The sequence below is a fragment of the Doryrhamphus excisus genome, linkage group LG5 (assembly GCF_037039965.1).
Source record: "Doryrhamphus excisus strain RoL-2023G ecotype Guam linkage group LG5, RoL_Dexc_Guam_v1.1, whole genome shotgun sequence".
NCBI classification, from domain to species: Eukaryota; Metazoa; Chordata; class Actinopteri; order Syngnathiformes; family Syngnathidae; genus Doryrhamphus; species Doryrhamphus excisus.
The window spans coordinates 16,356,230-16,381,435 of record NC_136361.1 but is presented as its reverse complement, the minus strand read 5'-3'; the positions used below and the strand labels follow the sequence as shown (position 1 = coordinate 16,381,435).

Sequence of the window (25,206 nt, the reverse complement as noted above, 5' to 3'; positions counted from 1 at the left end):
ATATTTTAAAAATCAAGGTTGACCAAAGAGCAGTAAAGAAGAAGACTGTAATGGCTCACTCGGTTGAGTACTGTAGTGCTGATGGACTTGACGATAAAGTTGTCCTCCAGACGCAGTTTCTTCAGGTTCTCGTAGAAGTGATCTAGGCAAAGGATAAAAAATAAGATTTATTGATATGTTCAAAGAAATTACATATTTATTACTCGAGATACACTCACAGTGCATTTCAATGATCTCATCCAGGTTGGGGAAGATGGCGGCCAGCTCTGTGGCAGTCAGCAGCTCCTCTCTCTCTAAAGGCTTGGAGAAGATCATCTGAAGGACACTTAGCATTCGCACGTGGGCATGCTCTGTGGCAAATAACTCTGAGGGGTGGAAAAAAATAAAAATAAATAAGCTTATAAACACAAACAAACTATAAATTTGCAATCCTCCTCACCATTGATGACCTCCTGCCTCTTTGTTTCCTTCTTACTGAGGCTGGACAGAGCTTCTGGGGAGGCCAGCTCCCTCCAGTTAGGCGGGTCCTGCTCAAACTCCAAGAGGCGTGGCTCCATCTCCTCGGGCTGAGGGGCGGGGCTAGCAGGGGAGGAGCCAGAGCCCTCAGGAACTTGAACGGGTCCTTCATTGCTGAGGCAACACGGAAAGCGGGGTGTTTGGTAAATAAGCAATCTTTGACCATCTCGACACCTTTCTAGTGGACCTTCAGCTTCATGTCTGCCCCTGCTGTGCATCTTACGAATGGGGGTTGAACACCGCCGCTATGGGTGTCATGGTGGAAGGCGGTTGCAGGTCAACGTCGCTACGAGAGCGGGACTGTTTGGCCCGGGATGAGCCGCGACGGCGGGAAGGGTGTCGATCCATGCGAGCGCTCGCGCTACGTGTTACCTTCTTACTGTGGGTGCAAGGGGACGCAGGTGGACAAAATGGAAAAAATGGACGAGACAGGAAGAGGAAGAACATGGAAAAAGTGCATAAAAGAAAGTCAAGAACGGAAAGAAAGTCATTAATTTGACAGAAGAAACAGAAATGACAGAGAAATAACATGCATGCATCCTTATTATACCACATTCTACACACTGTAGTTTGTCTACTCATCAGACTGTGTGTGTGTGTGTGTGTGTGTGTGCGCGCGTGTGCATGTGTTGTGTGCCTGCAGCGTGTCCACGACCCAGCCAAGGCGCCAAGACCCACCTTGTCTTCCGTCTGTGGAAACACGGGAACACCACAACATTACACAATCTCAGCTACACTTCCGACAGCTGACACTCGACAGATGCAGCGCAAACACGGCCGAAACAACTTGCTGCTGGCAGAACATGGAACTGCACATGCCATTGATGCACAAAACATGAGCAGCAACATATTAGAGCATTAACATTATTAGAGCTCTCTACATATGAACTAACACCCCTATAGTCATCTTTGCAGTTGTATTACCCAAATATAATAGACCAAGGGGTTCCCAAACTTTACCAACTCAGGGCCCACTTGAAAATTAAAAAAAATGTCTGCGGCCCACCTTTGTCCTATAAACAGTACATAGACAAAATACTGCATTCTTGAAGCACTTAACTTGTTATTATTATTATTATTATTATTATTATTATTATTATTATTATAAGATTCAGGATTTAAATGAAAGCGGGGGATAAAGGAAGCCCAAACTTTTAATCTGTGGTGGACACACTTCCACATAATTAATTCTCATAATTTTCATAACTGCATTGAAGACTGGTATGATGACCAGAGAGCTATGTTCCAATCATAAACTGTATAAGGTTCCTAAAATATTGTGAAAGGTCAATAACACTCAATAGGTTATTACTTAGGCCTATAAATATATATTTTTTAATTGTGCAATAAATATTTTTACAATAAAAATAATTTAAAAAATAATATTAGCAAAAATGAATCATACTTTTAATGACCTCTCATGGCCCACAAGGGGGACGCGGCCCGCACTTTGGGGATTACTGTAATAAACATATGTAATAAGAGTAACTGTTTTTTTTACTAGGGACACCTATATATGTGTTTTCCTTTTTATTATTGTCGACAAAATAATTAAATGAAAAAAAAAACTTTTTAACATGAATGGAGGAAAAAAAAACAACCTACATGGCCCTGTGTGGAAAAAGTGATTACTGGTTGTGCAGCAACAACTGCAATCAAGTGTTTGTGATAACTTGCAATGAGTTTATGAGCGTTGTCATGATATAAAAAGAGAAAAGAGAATTTCAGGAAGTGAGTTTAGTCCTTAGTTTAGTTTTACAATTTCATTGATTGATTTCATTGACACTTTAGAGGTTCCATTGTATACAAGAGCAACGCTTAAATTAGCCTCTCTGACAAGAAATGACAAGAAACTCCAAGTATGCTCAGCTAATGTGATATAAAATCAGTAACCAGGTCATCAATAATCAGGCTGCTAAAAACACATCAACCCCTTGCACACACAGAGCAGTCTGATTCGACGTGAAAGAAAAGTTACACAAACAGGCAAGATCAACTGCAATCAAGCTGTTTCAAACATGAGGAGTCTCAAGACAGCAAACATACAAGTTGGACAAAAGCCTGCAATAAAGGGAAAAAAGGAGTGAAGGAGAAGAGACAGAAGGCTGGATGTCGTTTTTTTCCGGGCTTTGTTTGCTAGCGAGCGATGGGCGGCATGACAAAAAAGCTAGCACACAGCAGGGACAGACAGCTGGGGTGAGGAGTTTTACCACGCTCCCCCCCCACCAGGGCTAAGGATCACACATATTATTCCTAATCATAAATTAATTACATTGCTATTATAACACTACACTGCAATTATACATTCTCATTTATTATCATTTTCTCTTACCTGTCTTTCTCCAGGGTCTCCTCTGTGAGAGCGTCACTGGTCAAGAAGGGTTCACCAGTGGCCAGTGAGCCTCCAAGACCAACTGGGGACACGTCGCCCCGATCGGATAAGGTTGGTGGCTCTAAACGGTTGCTAGAAAGACCTGGAATGTTCAAAATGAGAGGAAGAAATATTGCAACAGGGGTTAAATATTGCCACATTGCTCAGAAAGGCACATTTATTACTGTATTCACCTGAATATAAGATCTACCAAGGTCACGTGAGTGACAAAAAGAAAAGCTCAGACTAATCCAACTTGGAAAGTAAACATTTTGCGCTTGTTTGGATTCATAAATCCCAAAATGAATCACAAATCGTATATTTGACTCAAAAGCAAAACCTCAAAACTGTAACACCTTCTGAACATTTTTAAGCTTGTAAGATACATACAATATATTTTAGCTCCGCCCCCAATCACAAGCAATGAGAGAGAAAGGGAGAGAAAGAGAGAGAGAGAAAGGGAGAGAAAGAGAAAGAGAGAAAGAGAGAGAGAGCAAGAGAGAGAAAGAGAGAGAGAAAGAAAGAGAAAGAGAAAGAAAAGAGAGAGAGAAAGAGAGAAAGAGAGAGAGAGAGAGAGAAAGAGAGAAAGAGAGAGAGAAAGAGAAAGAGAAAGAGAAAGAGAAAGAGAAAGAGAGAAAGAGAGAAAAGGAGAGAAAAAGAGAGAAAAAGAGAGCAAGAGAGGGAGGGAGGGAGAGAGGGAGGGAGGGAGAGAGAAAGAGAGAGAGAAAAAGAGAGAGAGAAAGAGAGAAAGAGAGAGAAAAAGAGAGAAAGAGAGTGAGAGAGACAGAAGGGGGAGAGAGAGCGAGAGGGAGGTAGAGAGAGAGGGAGGGAGGGAGAGAGGGAGGGAGGGAGGGAGGGAGAGAGAGAGAGGGAGGGAGAGAGAAAGATAAAGAGAGAGAAAGAGAGTGAGAGGGAGAGAGAGAGCAAGAGGGAGGGAGGGAGAGAGAGAGGGAGGGAGAGAGAGAGAGAAAGATAAAGAGAGAGAGGGAGGGAGAGAGAGAGAGAAAGATAAAGAGAGAGAAAGAGAGTGAGAGGGAGAGAGAGAGCGAGAGGGAGGGAGGGAGAGAGAGAGAAAGATAAAGAGAGAGAAAGAGAGTGAGAGGGAGAGAGAGAGCAAGAGGGAGGGAGGGAGAGAGAGAGAGAGAAAGATAAAGAGAGAGAAAGAGAGTGAGAGGGAGAGAGAGAGCGAGAGGGAGGGAGGGAGAGAGAGAGGGATGGAGGGAGGGAGAGAGAGAGACTATATCAGTGTCACCCCCTCAGGTAGATTATTTTACAATCAGGTATCGTGGTATCTGGTATCGTGCCCGTGAAACAACCAATCAGAGAACAGCACACGAGTGCTTAGTGCCTAGTGCTTCTCCAGTTACCAAAAAACCCAAACTTGATTAATGGAACTTTAATTGTCAGACATTGATAAGATAAGACTGTTGATAAAATATTATTGTTGAAATATTTTTTGCAATTATTGTGTTTAAACTGTTTAGATATAATACATGTAATAAACTGAACATTTTCTGGAAACAAAATGGTCTTTTGATTAAATAGTACGTGATAATAAGCTCATGATTAAATAGTATGTGATAATAAGATCATCACATGGTTTGTCTGGTATCAGGCCCAGTATCATGCCCCCGCGTGCCAGTATCAGCCGGACACTTGGGGGCATGATACCTGGCCTGATACCAGACAAACCATGTGATAACCTATAAATATGCACTTTACTCTGGAATTAGCCAAAAGTCTCTCTCCCGCTTACAGTTAGTCCAGAACTCTGCGGCACGGCTTTTAACAGGAACCAAAAAGGGGGAGCACATCACCCCAATTCTGGCCTCCCTACATTGGTTGCCTGTTCGTTTTAGGATTGATTTTAAGATTTTATTGTTTGTTTTTAAGGCGTTGAATGGGCTGGCCCCCAAATACATCTCGGACCTCATCCAAGTTTACTCTCCAGCACGGTCACTGAGGTCCGAGGGCCAGCTCCAACTTGTGGTGCCCAAGATGACGAGACTTAAAACCAGGGGGGATCGAGCCTTTTCTGTGGTTGGCCCCAAACTATGGAACTCTCTGCCCTCCAAAGTAAAAAAGGCCCCCAACATCGAAAGCTTTAAGTCTCATCTGAAAACCCACTTTTATTCTCTGGCTTTTAACTCGGAGTGAGTTGTATGGTCCTGTGTCTTTTAGTTCTTCGTTTTTATTGTAATTGGTCTTATTTTTTTATACTTTTATTGCTTTGTTTCTTGTTTTTAATATTGTAATATCTATTTTATTATTTTATTTCTTAAATGCTCTTTTAGTTTTGGATTATTACTTTTTATTTTTACTAGTCTGTGCAGCACTTTGGAAACTCTGTTTATAAAATGTGCTATATAAATAAAGTGGATTGGATTGGATTGGAAATATCATACAAGTGATTATTCCTAACCAAAATGGCAAAATTTGGCACAAAAACGCATTGATTCTAGTATGGGTCATTTTTGACCCACTTATGGAAGAGTGTAGGGTCCAGTCACTCATGCATCTAAGGGTTAAGAACCTTTTTTGCTTACCATCAGAGTGCAAAGACTCAGGGCTGTTGCTAATGCTGGCGTTGCTGCCCGAGCCATCCGTGATCTCTACTGTCGGTAGTGGGGTGGAGCCTCCGCTGGACCCTGACTTCCTGCTGGAGAGAGAGGGCGCCACGGGGTCGACAAAGGAGCCTCGGGAGGGTGCGGGACCTTTACGCTCCTGACTGGCTTTCTCCGCTAGAGAGGAGGTTGATTGACATGATGAAGCGCAAAACACACCAACGAGCAAAAAAAAAAAAAAGTGTGAGAGAGGAACTTTTCAAGTGTGGCGTCTTAAGGAGGGGGAGGAGTTAGTGTGGTAACCAAACACCAAACATTCACTCAAAAACCAACACATCCCTTGTAGTCTGATAGGGACATGCAGACATGCTTCTGGGTTAATTAGTAGGGGTCTGACTATTCTACACAAGTGCAGAGGTGGGGTCAACTAGTACCTTCAGCTTCCATTTTAGGTTTGATCTCAGCTGTAACAGGAAAGGGCAGGACAACAAACTGTCACTGACAACTCGTAATGGTCAAGGCTCGACCTACAGAGGGAAGTCAGGTGTTTGTGTTGTACGTACGAGTGCCTGCAATCCAGCTGGGGATGCCCGGAAATCCTCCCCTGGGCTTGGTCTTGGTGGACTCATCCTTCTTATTCTAATGATAGAGATAAATGCAAATTAGAAATGCATTAAAAAAAAAAAGTATGCATTCAGACTTTTACCTTGACCAGCTGTCTACGAAAGAAGCCTCCTCTGGACTTCTTACTGTCCACCGCTCTGGTCTTCACCCCAAGGTGTTTCATGTAGTAGGCTACCGCCGAGAAGATGGATTGGCTGTAAAACACAACATTAACACCAGTGAATAATGTACTGTATTTTTTGCACTATAAGTCGCTCCGGAGTATAAGTCGCACAAGGCCAAAAATGCATAATTAGGTAGAAAAAAATATACATAAGTTGCACTACTTGACCAAAACAGATATTACGTCCTCTTGGAAGGCAAGTTCTAACACAATGGTTACTCAGCTACACAAAAAATAAACATGAACAGAAAAGGTGTCCAGTGTTTATGTAACATAAACAGTTTTTTCATTTATAAGTCGCTCTGGAGTATAAGTCGCAGGAACAGCCAACCTATGAAAAAAAAGTGTGACTTATAGTCCGGAAAATACAGTAATATAAACAGACCAATGGGTTGAGTACTCATGCAAGGACTACTGTGACATATACGTCTGCTAACATTGGCCTAGGTAATACTTTATACTGTATTTTATTCCTGATGCAAATGCAGCGTATTCTTTTGGCTGAAAGCTATAACCCTTATAGGTAATTTAAACGGGGAATGTTAGTGTTCAGCTACACGAAAAATAAACATGAACAGAAAAGGTGTCCAGGGTTTATGCAACATAAACAGTTTTTTCATTTATAAGTCGCTCTGGAGTATAAGTCGCAGGAACAGCCAACCTATGAAAAAAAAAGTGTGCCTTATAGTCTGGAAAATACGGTATATTTTCCAGATAGTAGTCATGAATTTATCAACTGCATGGAGCACCAGACGTGGTGTTTATAGCATTTATTCAGATGGGATGATGCATCAGGTGATCAACTGGGCAAAACTTCCATTATGTTAATATCAGTATTGAATGTGTGTAAACAAATAAGAAATCCCTCATGGTAAATGCAGTAAAAAATCACTATGAAAGCATTAAATATGGTCGAAATATGGCCCATTTGAGGTGTGTAGACCAGGGTTATTCGGTCAAGGAAAGCCAGGAGGCGCAGTAGCTGCCACAAAAAAATAAAAAAACATCTTTTTCTGACCTGTTTTCCTAATTTCAGTTATGCTTAAAGGCAACATTATTGATGTTTAATTGACACTGGTGTTTACATGCATCCTGTTGATGTAACATGGTATTTGAAATGATCATATCACTGATGATTTGTCAATCTAAGATATTGGGTGATGCAATCTAAGAGGGGTGGGGCTACAGGACAGGGGGTGTTGGACAAATTTATGACAAGAGAAGAAAAATTTGCAAGGAGGGAGGGGTCCTCGAGGCACATCTGCACACAATATCCTTTAGTCACATCATCTCAGTGATCAGTCTGAACATAGGCAACTTTTTGTTTAAGTAGTAAAAATGAATAAGAATGCAACTAGCAAAACTGACGTTTTAGTGTCCTTGAGCTCAACTTGTGCAGTTTGACCACACCCAAGCTCAAGAAAAGCATGCAAATCACCCCAAAAACACGCTTCATAAAAAAATAAATGAAAAAAACATGTTTAACTCACCATTTTTCCTCGTCTGAGACGATAGTGGGTCTGAAAAGGAAGCAAATGTGATTATTAAAGTGAAATAAAACCACAAATCTCCAAACTCACCTCTTTCTTTTAAGTAGCATTTTTCCTTTCTTGCGTGTGACTGATTAGTAGTAATACTAGTTGTGTTTTGGGCCGGTGGAACCTAAAGTGACTACGCTTGGTTTGATCCAACTCAAAACTGACTGTTGTGTTATTTTGTTCAGAGCAGAAGCTATTGAACATATTCTAATATTTTTTATCAAAAAAAAAAGAAAAAAAAATCAAAAAAGTTGCATCAAATGATGCATCAAAAGCAGTACTTTTAATAAATGTACAACTCAATTTAAAAAAAAAAATCAAGAGAATTTGTCAGAAAAAGTTAAGTATGCATAAAGATAGGCCGCGTTTCCGTCTCTGGTAAGCGTCTTCTGCAGAAATCCGATGTCAGGAATGCTCCAGCGCAAGCGGAAATGCTATTTAACTACTTTTCAGTCTGATGCAACATGCAGGCAAGACCGTGGAAACACGACACTCATGTTTTGTTATAAACATAAAAAGGATGGGAGGGCTTTCCCTGGGATTTCCCTGCACAATCCAATCAAACGGCTCCTGTTGGTGTTCAGTATCAGTAGGAGGGAGGAGGAGGAGGAGGAGGTGGTGGCAGCTTTGAGAGGATGTGGCGAGGAGGGGGTGAGCGGGTGCAAACATGTGAGGGAATAAAGAGATGATTGTCGGATGATACAAGGATTTGTTTGTGATGAAGAAAAGAGCCTGAATGATTGACTTAGCAGGATGTTCACATGCTTGAAGTCAAGGCGGAAGCCATTTGTGCACTCCTTTATTAGCTATGACGTGCATAAAGTTGTATGGTAAACAACACTTTAATGCATCGCTATCATTTTCCAATTGAGGACCAGTAGCTGCCCAGCATTGACAATCCCTGCCACTCTTCTCCTTGCCCGTTTCTGCTCTCGTCTGCAGCGGGACCCCCGCCAAGCGAGCCAGCGTCCTGCCAGCTGGCCGGATGCCAGTGGCAAGAGACTTCTTGCCAGCGTGGCACTGCAGCCTACTCTTTCCTTCTCGGGCCTCTCCGGTTCCTTTAGCCCTTTTATAAATCGTTTAAATCTGCTGCTGAGTTTGTGTCACAATACCTCTCATGTGACTGATTATAGTAAGATTAACAAAAAGCCTGGACTTTTTGGGGGATTATATTCTCTTTTGTTTAGACTGGAAAATGAAACCCATGTTTTGAGTTATTTATGAAAAATTTTTGATTTTTTCACATTGAAGTTGTGCTAAATATGCATAAAACTTTAAATGACATTGATTGCATGAGACCTAAGCTGGGCATGTTTTGATTTTTGTGTCCTTTATGCAAAACTTAGTCCCATAAGAGTATGGAAATTATTATTATTATGGAAAATGTCAACCAAGACATTGGTTTACCACAAGACAGACAGTGAAGGATACACTCTTTACTTTTAATCTGTTTTTTGGGGTCATTAGTGCAACATTTATTCCTATAAGTTGGACTACCATCATGGATAATGTCACACATAATTTAAGAGATTTCAAATCTTTGTCTTTTTGTGTCCTTTTTGCAAAACGTATTCGGATGGGATAGATTGTTGTGATGGACAATCTAATGCCAGAAAACCTGTTAACCTTCTAAATACAGTTTTTAACTTTATTAGAGCCCACTAGACATGAAGTAACACCCCTAGTCTTACCTTTACACCCAACACTACCCAATATGGCACACATCATAACTGCAAATAAGTCATTTAAATAAAGGCATAAATAAGAATTGTGTTTGTATGTGTTGCTGTAAATGTGTCCCCTCGACCTGAGCGGTAGGGGAGAGGATGTTGGGGGTTCAGAGTGGAGTTTTAGCTCTGCGTGGGTTACAGTAGTGACAGTAACCAATGTATTACTGTGATTATTGTGCCTGTTAATAATAATAATAATAATTCAAACCTATAACCAGGTTCCGCCAATCAAGTCTGGTGCTTCTATGTCTCACCGAATATTATAGTAACATTACTGACACCTAGTGACCAGTGTAGAATATTACATATGATCACAACGTATTTGAATGTGCCTTATATTTGGATTCTAGGTCATTTGGCTATTTTGTCTTTGAAAATCCAAAAGGCAAAAAATACATTTGTAAAAATTTGCTTTTTTTGGGTTGTTTGTCTATATGTGCCTGTGATTGGCTGGCCAGTGTGTATCCCGCCTCTCGCCTGAAGACAGTGGTATAGAAAATGAACAAATTGATATTTTTAAAATATAATAAGCCATATTCAACCATTCATTCATTTTCTACCGCTTTTCCTCACGAGGGTCGCGGGGGTGCTGGAGCCTATCCCAGCTGTCTTCGGGTGTAAGGCGGGGTACACCCTAGACGCCAGCCAATCACAGGGCACATATAGACAAACAACCATTCACACTCACATTCATACCTATGGACAATTTGGAGTCGCCAATTAACCTAGCATGTTTTTGGAATGTGGGAGGAAACCGGAGTACCCGGAGAAAACCCACGCATGCACGGGGAGAACATGCAAACTCCACACAGAGATGCTCGAGTGTGGGATTGAACCCTGGTCTCCTAGCTGTGAGGTCTGCGTGCTAACCCCTAGACCACCGTGCTGCCCTCATATTCAACCATGAAACAAAATATTTTTTTTTAAAAAAAAGGCTGAATGGTGGTCGAATGGTTAGCGCGCAGGCCACACAGCTATGAGACCCAAGTTCGATTCCACCCTCGGCAATCTCTGTGTGGAGTTTGCATGTTCTCCCCGTGCATGCGTGGGTTTTCTCTGGGTACTCCGGTTTCCTCCCACATTCCAAAAACATGCTAGGTGCATTGGCGACTCCAAATTGTCCATAGGTTTGAATGTGAGTGTGAATGGTTGTTTGTCTATATGTGCCCTGTGATTGGCTGGAGACCTGTCCAGGGTGTAGCCCGCCTCTTGCCCGAAGACAGCCGAGATAGGCTCCAGCACCCCTGTAACTCCTCACGAGGATAAGCAGTAGAAAATGAATGAATATTTGTGAAAAACCATGATAGACTTAAGCTGCAAAATTCAAATTGCGATGTGGTGAAACATTACTGCATTAGATACTGTGAATGTGTACTAAATTAAATACATTTATACACCGAGTGCAATATGTACAGAAACATAAACAATACGACTCACTGCGTCTCAGACATTTTGTCAAGCAGGTTCTCAGCGACAGACTTCTCCTTCATCTCCATGGGGATTCGGTCTGTGGGATAATGGTTTTCCACGTCGATCAGCTCAGCCTCATTGGGCGTCATTCCCATCATCCTCTTCTGCCTGTGCAGGGCCGATGGTGAAAGATGATGAAAGGAGAGCACGGTAGTTTTACAAGGAAAGAAAGATTCCCACCTGAAGTCTTCAAGCTGTTTGGCCACTTCGACGGCCTGCATAAACTGGACCTCATAGGCAAAACGTCTTTGGACGTCTTCAGAGAGCATATCCGGGCGGGTCCGGTCTAAAGAGAAAAACAGCATGTCACAAACAGTGGTGCATGTTTATAGTCACTGTCATAACAAGCAGGATAATTACTTACCAAGTTCAATGGCCACAGGCGGCAGTGTAACTCTGAGGATCTGTAAGAATAACATCAGTCATCACAGAGTCATCACAGTATAGCCATGATATCACAACCTGCCATATATGTGTGAGTGGAAGTGAATACATGGTGCAGTAACGGTGTACCACCACAAGGGGTCATATCAACATTACAAATGTTCTTCTATTGACAGGAAGACAGTTGTCTCCAGGTGAAGGTTGACAAAAAATAATGGCGTTTTAAAAACAACAACAGGAGGGGTTTTCCCACCATGAAAACAGGTAACAAGAGTGTGATAGCTGACACACATTTAAGCATAGCAGCTGTATAATAAATTATAACAAATTAAATATATTAATATATATATATATATATATATATATAAAACCAAATAATTAAGTACAGAGCTCTGATTTTGACCAAACTTTGTGGACCAAATGAAGAAGGCATTGACTGTTGGTGAGGATCTGGATAAAGGTGCAGATTCCAGCCGGAGCAATTTATTGTCACCACTGAAAACCTATAGTCCCTTTCACACAACATGCAAAAAAGTAGGATTTTTCCACTGTTTTTGTTCTTTATGAAACAGCACCGGAATGTTGAACTGTCATACTGTTCAACATTCTGCCTTCGGAGGTAGTATCAGAGTTGGAACAAAGGTGAGAAGAGTTGGAACTGCTTAAGGGAACTCCACAATACCATGATAGGACTTTGGAGTTCAACACCCAGGTTAACGCCTGCACTTCTTGACTAATTCGCTGTGTGAATATGCACACCGTTATGGCAATATAATATGCTGGTAGGCCTGTCACAATCACATATTATTGTCAATATTCGATAATATCCATTTTCAATGCCGCATATCCTCATTAGGGTCTCCAATAAAAAACTCACTCAATATGAATATGCACACCAACAGAAGTACACACCTCCATATGCACACTCACAGTCTTAGTATCCTTGATGTCTTTATGCTGTTGGTATGCTATTATTACAGTAATAATGATGTCAAGCAGTGAGATTTTAATTACTGCAACTGTATGGCTGTAATTCTGTTTACTATCACGGTTCATGTCTTTATTGTTACTATTGCCACTGGTTGGTAAGTTTGACTGTTTCATTTCAGCGATATCATCTCCATTGTGATTTTGACATTGATTGACATTCATCTCCATTGACATTTAACCAATGCAGTCCTGTTTTGTCACTGTTGTTGTTATGGGAATTGTTGTTGCTGCTTTTTTTGTCTCTCTCTCTACTGTTTCTTGTCTTCTTCTTTTCTGTGTTTCTTCTTGCTCTGGTCTGGCCGCTCCAAATTCGCATAACAAAACCATAAAATAACGGCAAATAAAATTTCATAGTACAGGGAAGTTGTAGCTTACACCTTTCCTGACACAGAGCAAATCTTTTTAGTATGTAAGGGCATTTAGATCAACAATATTATCTGCGCCAATGGCTGGACGGGACATAACCCCCCCCCAAAAAAAAATACACATACATAGACCCTCGTGCCAGCCAATCACAGGGCACATATAGACAAACAACCATTCACACTCACATTCATACCTATGGACAATTTGGAGTCGCCAATTAACCTAGCATGTTTTTGGAATGTGGGAGAAAACCGGAGTACCCGCAGAAAACCCACGCATGCACGGGGAGAACATGCAAACTCCACACAGAGATGGCCGAGAACCCTAGTCTCCTAGCTGTGAGGTCTGCGTGCTAACCACTCGTCCGCCATGCCGCCCTCATTCAGTTTAAAACCAAAATATTCCCACACTAAAAGCTATGGAATTTCCATTAGAAACCATGACTTCTGTGCCTCAGGTTAGCATATGCTTACTCAAGAGGCTAACTTGCTGCTAGTTAGCATTGACTACTAGCACCGCCGCCACATACTGAGGAGAGTTCAATCTCTCTGTTCATTCCACTGTATCACCAAAGTGCACGGAGATATGCAGAATGGTAAACAAAGATGAGGAAAACAAACACACATGCATGCACATGTCAATTGATCGAAGCCGGCAAAATGATCGATTTCTTTTTTTTTTTGTTGAAATAATTCGATTAATGTGTGTTGTGTCATTTTTATCCTTCTCTTCTACTTACTGCCCCCTTGTCTACGAATGTGTTGTAGAACTCCACAAACTGTTTCTTGGTTTCTTTGGCATTGAGGTTCTTCAAGAGGTCAGCATGGAGGTAGCACAGCTGAGAAGACACATAGAGATGTGGAATATTTAAATAGAACAGCGACTGTGCGGGATAGTGGAAACACAAACAAAGCGACTCCCAGCAAAACATGAAAAAAAAAAACCATGATGATGAAGTACTCGAACTAATGTACAGTAGGTGTCTTAGTGTAAGCTGCCCTGAGAAAGGGGATGTGGTTTGTTACAGTAGGTGGAAAGAGGTTGTCACTGTGCTTGGGTGGATCACTTCTGTGTCAGCAAATGTCAGTAGGAACTTACGATGCAGTTTCATGCCTTCACAAAAGCCAGAAGCTACAAATAAGCAAACTGTATTTCCCTTATGGCCTCCACTAGAAACTACAAGCCATGTCTTTATTCAATGCTGGGTGCGACTTTTTATTTTCACTTCTTTCCACCATTGTGAACCAAAGCAGAACATAGAAAGCCATGTCAAAAATGTGAATATTTTCTTCCACAATATCATTAAAATGTTGAATTCTTCATATATTCTAGGTTCATTTGCATGCAGTGAACTATTCTAAACATTTTTTTATCTTAATGTGTCCCATGTGACACCCATGTGCCATAATATTAGAATATTCTGACAGACCCAGTCTCATAGTACTCAGTTTGCTAATAATAATAATAAAAAAGAAATGGCTGACCTGTGCTTTGGATAAAAAGAATTGGACTGTTGGCCAGTGGTCCAAAGTCCTGTTCTCTGACAAAAGCAAATGTTGTGTCTCATTTGGAAATAATCAAGGCACTAGGGTCTGGATGAAGCCTAAAGTCCAGTTTAAAGTGTTGTCAGTCTGTGATTTGGGGTGCCGTGCCATCTTGCTGGTGTTGGTTCACTGTATATTTGTAACTAAGCTTGATTATGTTCATTCATTCATTCATTCATTACAGCTTTTCCTCACAAGATTCGCGGGGGGTGCTGGAGCCTATCCCAGCTGTCTTCGAGAGAGAGGCGGGGTACACCCTGGACTGGTCGCCAGCCAATCACAGGGCACATATAGACAAACAACCATTCACACTCACATTCATACCTATGGACAATTTGGAGTCGCCAATTAACCTAGCATTTGAATTAACCTAGCAATTGAACTCGGGTCTCCAAGCTGTGAGGCCTGTGTACTAACCAGTCGAGCACCATGCAGCCCAGGTACAATTTAAAAGGAGACAAATCAATACAAATGTGTCAAAAAAAAATGTTTGACTAATTATGCTAAAATGTTAATGTTGTAATTTGGAGTCGCCAATTAACCTAGCATGTTTTTGGAATGTGGGAGGAAACCGGAGTACCCGGAAAAAACCTACGCATGCACGGGGAGAACATGCAAACTCCACACAGAGATGGCTGAGAGTGGGCTTGATTATTCATTCATTCATTCATTTTCTACCGCTTTTCCTCACAAGGGTCGCGGGGGGTGCTGGAGCCTATCCCAGCTGTCTTTGGGGCGAGAGGCGGGTTACACCCTGGACTGGTCGCCAGGCAGCCAATCACAGGGCACATATAAACAAACAACCATTCACACTCACATTCATACCTATGGACAATTTGGAGTCACCAATTAACCTAGCATGTTTTTGGAATGTGGAAGGAAACCGGAGTACCCGGAAAAAACCCACGCATGCACGGGGAGAACATGCAAACGCCACACAGAAGATGGCCGAGGGTGGGCTTGATCATGTGTTTTGTAAAAATTATAAATATAACGACTATAAATATGACGACTATGATAAAAATGCATGTGTAAAAGTAAACATCTAGTTCCCCAAAAAGGCATCTGGTTCTCTCTGTAGTTTTCCCACTACATGAGGAAATATTCACAGTTTACCAGGCCCATGCAAATGTTTAATTAGACAATAAGTCTCACCAGTGGAGCAGGGTCAAACTGGAGGATGACATGTTGCAGAAAAACCAGCAAGTGGGTCGGGCGATCTTTCAGTAGCTCGATGCTGCTGAAACACTTGCACTGGTCCTCCACCACCTGGCAGAACAGAATGAGGAGTGTGGTTAAAACTGAAGATGACAAAAACCAGGCGGGCATGATGGTGCATTCCAGTGCCAGTGGAGCGCGTCTCACATCATTCAGATCATTTTCAAAGTCCTCGTCCTCAGCCCCGATGATGCTCATGGCTGGGTCTGAGCACTGAGCCCCAAACACACCCTGCTGTGGACGAAAGAGAGAATGAGTTTAATTCAGACATTCTTAAAAACAGGAAGTGTACAAGTCATGTTTATACATATTCATAGGAAGCAAACATAATTGATTGACAAAAGCGGTAAAATAATCATTTTTAATCTTATTTACATAGTTGTGTGAGTGTTTTTAACTGCTTCAATGCTAAAAGTTGTAGTTTCAAATGCGATGGGGCTGCAAAAAAACAACAAAAAAATCACGATAATCACAAATTATTAAATGCATCACAAACAAAACAGCCATTTTACAGAAGGACTCTGTCGCGCTGTCGTTAGCATGACAGTAGACACTTCCTCCGCACTCTTCCCATCCAAAAGCGAACCTCGCCGGCCAGTGCGAGTTGGCCCTACTGCCCTGATGAGTGAGGCACGCTGCCTATCATTCATGATCTTGTGAGAGAAGCTGTTGTATGAATTGTTTTCTTTTGACTTGTCTTTATTATGTGCATTAATGTACTATTAACTGAATCATTTCTATTTTAAAAAGTCCTAGGTCAACAGTCCATCCAGAAGCGCCCATGAAAAACATCTAGGACAGGGGTCTCAAACTCAATTTACTTGGGGGCCACTGGAGCTAGGGTCTGGGCAAGGCTGGGCCGCATCAGGTTTTCCAAAAAAAAACAAAAAAACGCATTTATTAAAAACAGAAAAATATACAAACTTTTTCAGTGCTTTGGTTCCGATTTTCTACAATAAAAGCTCTGATAAAACATTCCACTGTTCTCAAATATCTTAATTTTTATTTTTCTGCGCAAAATAAGATGAAAAATAAATAAACAAATCAAGAATAAAGAAAATCAATCAATCAGTAATAAATAAATATAATAATAATAATAAAATGGCAAATAATAAAAACTTAAGAAACCACATATAGTTGGTGGGTAGACAAATTATTTTTTTCAGATTAAAATGAACAAAGCATTATTAGAGCCCTGCAGACATGACAAAACACGACTATAGTCACATTTATACTCTTTTTATTTACAACATATTGCGCAACTGCAGGGTCTTGAGACACATGCTAACTCGCAAACTGGAGAGCTAGCCACCTAAACGGTAGCCTTCAAGTTATTTCCTTTAAACTTAAATAGCCAAAAACTTACCACTTCCACACTGATAGGGAGGATAACTATTAACAGTTATTTAACCTTTAACATGAACATTAATCAAACGTAATCATTTTTTCTGGGTACATGATACCATACAGCATCCATATCAAACTTGCGCGGGCCGCACTAACATTAAACTTTCATATCAAGGCGGGCGCCTCAAACTGGTGTCCTGCAGGCCGCGTGTTTGAGACCCCTGATCTAGGAGGACCTTATAACAATAATTAAAAACCATCATAATAATTTTAATAATAATATGTGTGTGTATGTGTGTGCATGTGTTCAAAAATCATCCCAGAGAATTGGAATCTCTTTGCTAAGCAAGAAAATAGTAGTTCGCATTTTTGCAGAATGGTGCAGCCCTGCTATGTAATCTTTCCATTAGTGCACATCCCTTGCTTTCCCATTGGGCATGTGTTTATTATTATGTTTATATTGCATGTTTACTGTTAGAGGGTGAAAAAAAGAACAAATATCACGTTAGAAAGACTAATAATGTGTTTTTCTCCTATTATCTATTTCGGTTTGGAGGTTGACCAAATAATGGCTTTTTTCCGTCTGATTTTGGGTTGGATTAATTGAATAATAACGCGTTCTGCACACAGGCAAGGCTCTCTATCGGACACGGTGCTGTGTCTCAATTCATAATTACACTCAATGCTTGGCTTTCATTTTAATCCATGAATGACAGGAAAAAGATCAGAAAGGGTGACAAGTTCACGTTACTGCAAGTCCCTGTTCCTTCTGTACTAATCTGCTGTCGAAAAATAACACACAACTTCTTTTATGCAGGAACGCAGACACAGGGAACACACAAGTAAAGGTACTACACCAACTACATTGTGATCATTTTAGAGACTAAATCAGTGAAAGCAACCAGGAAAAGCAACTTACGGGAACAGAGCAGCTATTATTAACTGACTCACTCACATATCAAAATGTACCCGACCTCCAAGACAGTCTTGCCGGAGTACAAGAGTTGACGCTACGGACCGAGCAAGTCGAGCCTTTTGTGGTAAGGTCAAGAGCCTGCAGGCCAAGTGTGTCTTGGCTTTTATAAATGACTTCCCAACATCAAAAATACTGCAGGTTAGTCTTGTTATGCTATACAAAGGATCATAGTGCAATTATGATGCAGCAGTCACATCTCACAGATCAAAAATCTCTGAAAATATGCAGTTTTTTTAATATAAAAAAAGGTCATTCAATGCTCAGTTGGTAATAATTTGAAAATATTTGTTAAATGTAAGCCAAGAATTTGTAAATGTTTATGTGTTTATGCTTCAAGAACAATGTTTTTTCATCAATCCTTGAGATTTCACACTTTATTCGGCTTGTTCATAGTTGCTATGAGACGCAAAGATGAACCTTTTACAGTGTTCCCTCGTTTATCGCGGGGGATTGATTCCCAAAATGGCCAGCAATGAGTGAAATCTGCCAAGTAGCCAAATTCATCTTTTTACATTTATTATAGATATATTTAAGGCTGTAAAACCCACTCAAAAAAGTTCAAACGTTCATTTAAATTTTAATGATTAAACTATGAGATTGGACACAAGAAATTATTGTGTGACTCATGTGTATTTCTCTCCTCTGACTGTGCCCCATTGTCGACCTAGCACTGTTTCACTGTACTGTAGAGTTTTTGTATCCTTGTTAAAACATATTGCTCCTGTCGGCATATTTCCCATATATGTCTATGTACAGTATTTTGTTTCTTCCGTAAAGGGGCCCTACATTCGCAACTTCTACTTTCTCCTCCGCCTTTTGGGTGCGATCGCAGGTGCCGTTGACGGTACAGAACGTTTTGTAAATATTGTGGGTATTAATAGGGAGAAAACTAGCCAACTGCTAGATCATTTATGTACATTTTGCAAGCTAATCACATTCTATACTGCACAGGAGGGCATGGAGGAGATTATCAATGGTCTACAGTGGTCTACAGAAATCTGCAAAAAGTGAACCGCGATGTAGTGAGAGAGCACAACACTTTTACTACATATGTTGATCTAAAATTGGAAGATAAGTGATAATGTGAAACTAACAGGAGGGTTTGGAGGGTGGAGGTTGTGCGAGCAATGTGTCACGATTTTATGAATGACTCAATTACTCATATTTTTTGCCATTCACTAGTAGTCCCAAAAGGTAACTTCAGCGAAAAGCAGAGATTTACTGTATGTGAAAAAAATGTACAGTGGAAAGTCCAACAACCCTGAGATTGTACAAAATTAGCCGTGAACTAATGTAAGGAAATGTAAGCCAGAATCAAGAACACCCTTTTTTAAAAAAAAATCTAAACAAACAACAACAAGCTTGTTTTTTTGCAGACGAGTAGAATAGAATAGAACAGAATTGAACAAGCCTTTATTAGAGTCACCATGGGAAAATTGAAGAATGAGGAAGGAAGGCATCAAAGTGTGACTACAGTATGCAAGCAGCAGGCAGCCAGAAGGGATGACAAATGCATTCGGGTCAAGGTAAGTTCTTCTACAGGCCTGAGCAAGCCAGCCATAGAAAGCTCTCAAAGCCAAGCCATCGACCGAGAGGAAAATAATGAATTCATTCATGGTCATTTGCAGTGGGCTGTGGGTTGACACAAGCCCAGTTTTGGTACGACATGCGTGGGTGGGAGGTTAACCAAACAGAGGTTGTCGGGCGTCCTTGTATTAAACTGAACGCTGAGAACTGGAGCAGAGTATGCTAACGATGGCTGAACTACTAGTAATACTGCTGTTGAAAAGTAATACAACAGTAATACATAAAAAACAGATAAGTGGTTACTAATTGACTGCAGTACTGAAACTGTCAGTAATCCATAGTGTGACAATTGAAGTATTTGGACAAACCTTGTTTTTTTTAATGCCTCAGTTTTCAATAAAATAATATCTATCCATTTTCTATGCAGCTTATACTCACTAAGGTCACAGGTATGCTGGACAATTTGGTGTCGCCAATTAATTAGTTAACTAAGATTAATTAACTAATGTTAATAAATTAACCTAAGATTTATGTTTTTGGAATGTGGGAGGAAACCGGAGTAATTGAAGTACGCACGGGGAGAACATGCAAACTCCACACCGAGATGCCCTCAGGGGGAATCGAACATGGGTCTCCTAGCTGTGTGGCCCGCACACTAACCACCCAACCACTGTGCAGCACAACTTACAACAGAACATTCATTTTGTTTTGTTTGTTTTTTATATTACAGCTTAAAAAAAGTTTAAAAAAAATATATCAACATTATGCTACTAAAATTAATTCATTAATTCATTTTGTGCCGCTTATCCTCACGAGGAGCCTATCCCAGCTGTCTTCGAGCGAGAGGCGGGGTACACCCTGGACTGGTCGCCAGCCAATCACAGGGCACATATAGACAAACAACCATTCACACTCATTCATACCTATGGACAATTTGGAGTCACCAATTAACCGAACGTGCATGTTTTTGGAATTATGGCAGAAACCAGAGCTAGGTAATTATTTTATTCTACCTGTTGAATTCAGATTTCATGCCTTGATATAATGACCACAAAATAGCATAAAAGTGATGGCCATACTCAGTGAAGAAGTGCTTGGTAAATAAAGTAGTGTTGGCAGTCACAATAGCTGAAGGCTCTAATCATGATGAAAGTTAGCGATCCTGGCAACCTGGACACTGAATTTATTCAGTTTTAAATTAAGCAGGACAGATATGCATTGAATAAAGATGTTTATTGATATTTAGGGATGTCTTGATCCGGTACAGATCCGCTGTATTTTTGAAGATCGGCTCTAACCACGAGATCTGGCTAACCCGGTTGCTGTGTCATGTTCGTAACAATGGCCACACACCAACACGCTAGGTGTGGTAATGCGCCTCGAAACTGGTTGCTGGTTTGACTCCTGTCAAAACGAATGCTGCCAAAACGCGATATTACCATGCAAACAGGTCCGCGGTGTACCGTGGTGAAGTTTGTTGGATATTAGGTTCCGTAGCTACATCGGGAGTTCCCCCTCACTGTGGCCAGAGTGCTGTATCATGGTGCTGTGAGCTTGCACAGGAAGTGCCGCGCTAACCACCGGTTCCTTATATTACCGACGGTCGGAAAAAATGTCATATATTCTAAAATCATACCACATATTATGTCAAATGATTAATCCTACTCTAAAAGTATTTTGCACACCCATTTGTATCTTTTATTAAATTGACTTTTATTGAATTAGGAACCTGACTCACAGAGGTTTGTTCAAAAACGAAAGTATATTGTTGGTCATGCTGTGTACAAAAGTACATACAGTAATACTTTAATACTTAATACATTGGTTGTGTTATGTTTCAATGCTTTGAAGAGCTATTTTCATAACCATATTCAATTCCATAAATTCATGTTTATAACATAAGCTTATACCACTTCATGATATTCCAAATTTAATTGCATAAGGATGTTGCCTACAGCCACAGATGTTAATGCCAATGTTATTAGCTTTTGTAGATTACGCACCCAGCAACAACAGGAAACTTGGTGGTTAAATGAATAGAGGTATGAATTGAAGCATTTACAGTAAATATATATTAATATGCATGATTTTGCGAATGTTGCTAATATTGTGGCGTGTGGACTTCCTGTCATCCTATTGTGTGTAAAAGGTGAACAACTGTGACGCATGTGGTAAACAAGTGAGAAGTTGAGGTCGTCTGGGAGGTCAAAAGGGGGTCGAAGAAGGTAAGGTCAACTATGCTCCAGTGAACGTAGAAGTGGGAGGAGCCAAAAGCTTGCGTTTTAGCATGTGGCACAGTTCGGGCAACAAATGGAGACGAGTGGCGTTTGTAACAGGATCCTTTTGTCTCTCAGTTAGCTTAGCCGTGTTCACTTTTGGCTCCTCACAAGTAGCAGGATGTGGTTAAGAAAGGGCAGCAACTTTTTTCCATATAGAGCAGAGCATCCCAGAGGAGATCAGCAGTGGTTCTCCAGAGACTTTGCACCAAAAAACCTCCCCATCACACCTCCTCCTCCTTCTCCTCATGGCCGCCCAACACATTCCAGTACGTACTAAGTGTCAGGTGGCATCAATCTAATGATAGCCATCAAGCGTACGTGCTTCTGTATGTGTGTGTGAGAGAGTTTAAGACTCGCCACGTATGTGGGAGGGGGCCATTCCTGTGTGATGGTGTGTGTTATATGACAACTGGTCTTTACAACACAGCATTCCTCCCTGACCGGGCCACAGTCCAATACTATTTAGGAAGCAATAGAACAAAAGGTTATCTGATTAAATGCATGTGTCTCTACAGCTAAGACAAAAGAGCAGCTCTGCAGCATCGACCACAAAGACGACTACCAGTGGGTAAAAGTAACTTATACAGGAAATGAAAATAGCCAACAATAGATTGCCCCCGCCCCCCTTGTGACTTCAACAGCTTCCACTTTTGGAGGGAGTGTGTCTCAGCTGGACATTTGTGTCCATTTGTGAGGTCAGAGGTCACTGATGTTAGACCTGGCTATCACATACCATTTCTTTTTTTAGTTCATCCCAAAGATGATGGGGCTTCTTTTATAGCAAAATCAACCAAGCATGCCTTTACTATAGGTACCGGGAACAAAAAATGGCCTTATCCAAAATGTTCACAAATTTTGTAGGCATACAAAATGTTTTCATATGACACAGAATTATGAAACTTTGGGTCTGACATGAGCTAGAAATTTGATCATATAGTTTTTCTTCAAGCTGCACGGCGTTACAGCTCGGAGACCAGGGTTCAATTCCACCCTCGGCCATCTCTGTGTGGAGTTTGCATGCGGGGATTTTCTCCGGGTACTCCGGTTTAATCCCACATTCCAAAAAACATGCTAATTGGCGACTCCAAATTGTCCATAGGTATGAATGTGAGTGTGAATGGTTGTTTGTCTATATGTGCCCTGTGATTGGCTGGCGACCAGTCCAGGGTGTACCCCGCCTCTCGCCCGAAGACAGCTGGGATAGGCTCCAGCACCCCCGCGACCCTTGTGAGGAAAAAGCGGTAGAAAATTAATGAATTAATGAGTTTTTCTTCCGGCTGCATGGCGCCGAGTGGTTAGGCCGCAGATCTCACAGCTAGGAGACCAGGGTTCAATTCCACCCTCAGCCATCTCTGTGTGGAGTTTGCATGCAGGGATTTTCTCCGGGTACTCCGGTTTAATCCCACATTCCAAAAAACATGCTAGGTTAATTGGCGACTCCAAATTGTCCATCGGTATGAATGTGAGTGTGAATGGTTGTTTGTCTATATGTGCCCTGTGATTGGCTGGCGACCAGTCCAGGGTGTACCCGGCCTCTTGCCTGAAGACAGCTGGGATAGGCTCCAGCACCCCTGCGACCCTTGTGAAGATAAGTGGTAGAAAATGAATGAATGAATGAATTAATATTATGATTAGCGGAAGTGGTTAGCATGTAAGCCACACAGTCAGGGGATCGGGAAGACCTGGGTTCGATTCTCTGCTTGGGAATCTTGTGAGGAAAAAGCGGTAAAAAACGGTAGAAAATGAATGAATGAATGAGTTTTTCTTCAGCAAATAAGCTAGCCTAGCCTGACACTGCAGTTGAAATGTGTAGTTCACATGGCTATGCTAATGTTTGTGTTGTATGTGATATACGGCAACTATTATGGACAAATGCCGAGTTACAGTGTAATTATTATTATTACTATTATAGAGGATCTTTAAGTGTTAGAAAACACTCCTTTTACTCAAACAAAGTTTTTCCGAAAACGTCCTTGACAATGGCAAAGTGCACCTGACCTCAGAAAAGGTCAGTGCTATCCCTTTACAGTTGCTCACAATGGGGCATATCCTGTCTTCTGTTGTGTGCAATGAAGTCGGCATCCCCGAAATAACCCCGGCGGCTAATGGCTGCAGCTCGCCGTGTATATTTGCCGTATTCATCCGGCCATGTGCTCATTAGCAGCAGTTGGGGGGGGGGATTCCGAACAGCACCAACACAGCTCCCACAGGCGCCATAGCAAGAGAAAAATACAGAGAGGGGGGGTGTAAGGTGGCAAAATGGGGGGATGGAGGTGGGAGGCACACAGACAGGAAGTGGGTGTAATTTCCTGAGGAAGCTATCAGAGCCATTTCCTATGAGCGCCATCAGATTGGGAAAGAGAAAAGCCAGACAGAAAGAATGGAAGAAAGGAGGAAGAAATACAAGGTGGGAAGAATAGGAGCTCGCTAACACGCCATGGTGGATAGTTAGCGGCGCCGAAACGAGCGCTTCTCGACCTCTGAGACCCGCATGAAGGTGACATGAAAACAAATTATTCTGATGAACAAAAGAAGAATGTGTGAAGAGGAAGGAACTTATTGTAACAAAGGAAGTACACATATAAATTGTTATACTGCTCAGTATCACTATGGTGTAATAGCAACAATAATACTTGATGATGTCATCATCTAATTTGCATAATTGACATTGATGTCCACATCATTTTTCTCAACCCTGTGGGAGACAAAGCTGTGTAGCGAGGGGTGGGTGTCGGGGCCTTAAGCTTGTGCTCACTGTCGGCACACTGTGACATCACAAAGAGCCGATGTACAGTGAAGAAAATAAGTATTTGAACACCCTGCTATTTTGCTATTTCTCCCACTTAGAAATCATGGAGGGGTCTGAAATTTTCATCGTAGGTGCATGTCCACTGTGAGAGAGATAAACTAAAAAGAAAAATCCAGAAATCACAATGCATGATTTTTTAACAATTTATTTGTGTGATACAGCTGCAAATAAGTATTTGAACACCTGTGTATCATCTAGAATTCTGACCCTGAAAGACCTGTTAGTCTGCCCATTAGAAGTCCACCTGCACTCCATGTATCATCCTGAATCAGATGCACCTGTTTGAGGTCGTTAGCTGCATAAAGACACCTGTCCACCCCATACAATCAGTAAGACTTTAACTTGTAACATGGCGAAGACCAAAGAGCTGTCCAAAGACACCAGAGACAAAATTGTACACCTCCACAAGGCTGGAAAGGGCTACGGAGCAATTACCAAGCAGCTTGGTGAAAAAAGGTCCACTGTTGGAGCTATCATTAGAAAATGGAAGAAGCTAAACATGACGGTCAATCTCAATCGGAGTGGAGCCCCATGCAAGATATCACCTCGTGGGGTCTCAATGATTCTAAGAAAGGTGAGGAATCAGCCCAGAACTACACGACAGGACTTGGTCAATGACCTGAAAAGAGCTGGGACCACCGTTTCCAAGGTTACTGTAGGTAATACACTAAGACGTCATGATGTGAAATCATGCATGGCACGAAAGGTTCCCCTGCTTAAACCAGCACATGTCAAGGCCCGTCTTAAGTTTGCATATGACCATTTGGATGATACAGAGGAGTCATGGGAG

General features: G+C 41.4%; 1 protein-coding gene across 3 annotated transcripts in view; it reads right to left on the bottom strand.

Moving 5' to 3' along the window:
* The window catches only part of arhgef1 (Rho guanine nucleotide exchange factor (GEF) 1), a 51,105-nt gene that overhangs the window by 12,414 nt on the left and 13,485 nt on the right, over positions 1–25,206 (bottom strand). Inside the window, exons 2-18 of one of the 3 annotated variants that reach the window (XM_058052989.2) lie at positions 15,626–15,712; positions 15,416–15,529; positions 13,456–13,554; positions 11,341–11,380; positions 11,157–11,262; positions 10,944–11,084; positions 7,729–7,758; positions 6,158–6,269; positions 6,015–6,090; positions 5,886–5,915; positions 5,434–5,628; positions 2,849–2,990; positions 1,195–1,206; positions 740–895; positions 440–630; positions 219–365; positions 60–142 (exon numbers count right to left, since the gene is read on the bottom strand). In XM_058052989.2, the coding sequence (XP_057908972.2) occupies positions 60–142; positions 219–365; positions 440–630; positions 740–895; positions 1,195–1,206; positions 2,849–2,990; positions 5,434–5,628; positions 5,886–5,915; positions 6,015–6,090; positions 6,158–6,269; positions 7,729–7,758; positions 10,944–11,084; positions 11,157–11,262; positions 11,341–11,380; positions 13,456–13,554; positions 15,416–15,529; positions 15,626–15,676 (1,725 nt within the window). In that variant the 5' untranslated portion in view covers positions 15,677–15,712. Of the gene's footprint in view, positions 1–59; positions 143–218; positions 366–439; positions 631–739; positions 896–1,194; positions 1,207–2,848; positions 2,991–5,433; positions 5,629–5,885; positions 5,916–6,014; positions 6,091–6,157; positions 6,270–7,728; positions 7,759–7,818; positions 8,632–10,943; positions 11,085–11,156; positions 11,263–11,340; positions 11,381–13,455; positions 13,555–15,415; positions 15,530–15,625; positions 15,713–25,206 lie in introns of those variants that run through there. The other 2 variants (XM_058052992.2, XM_058052993.2) reach the window with 2 other exon arrangements.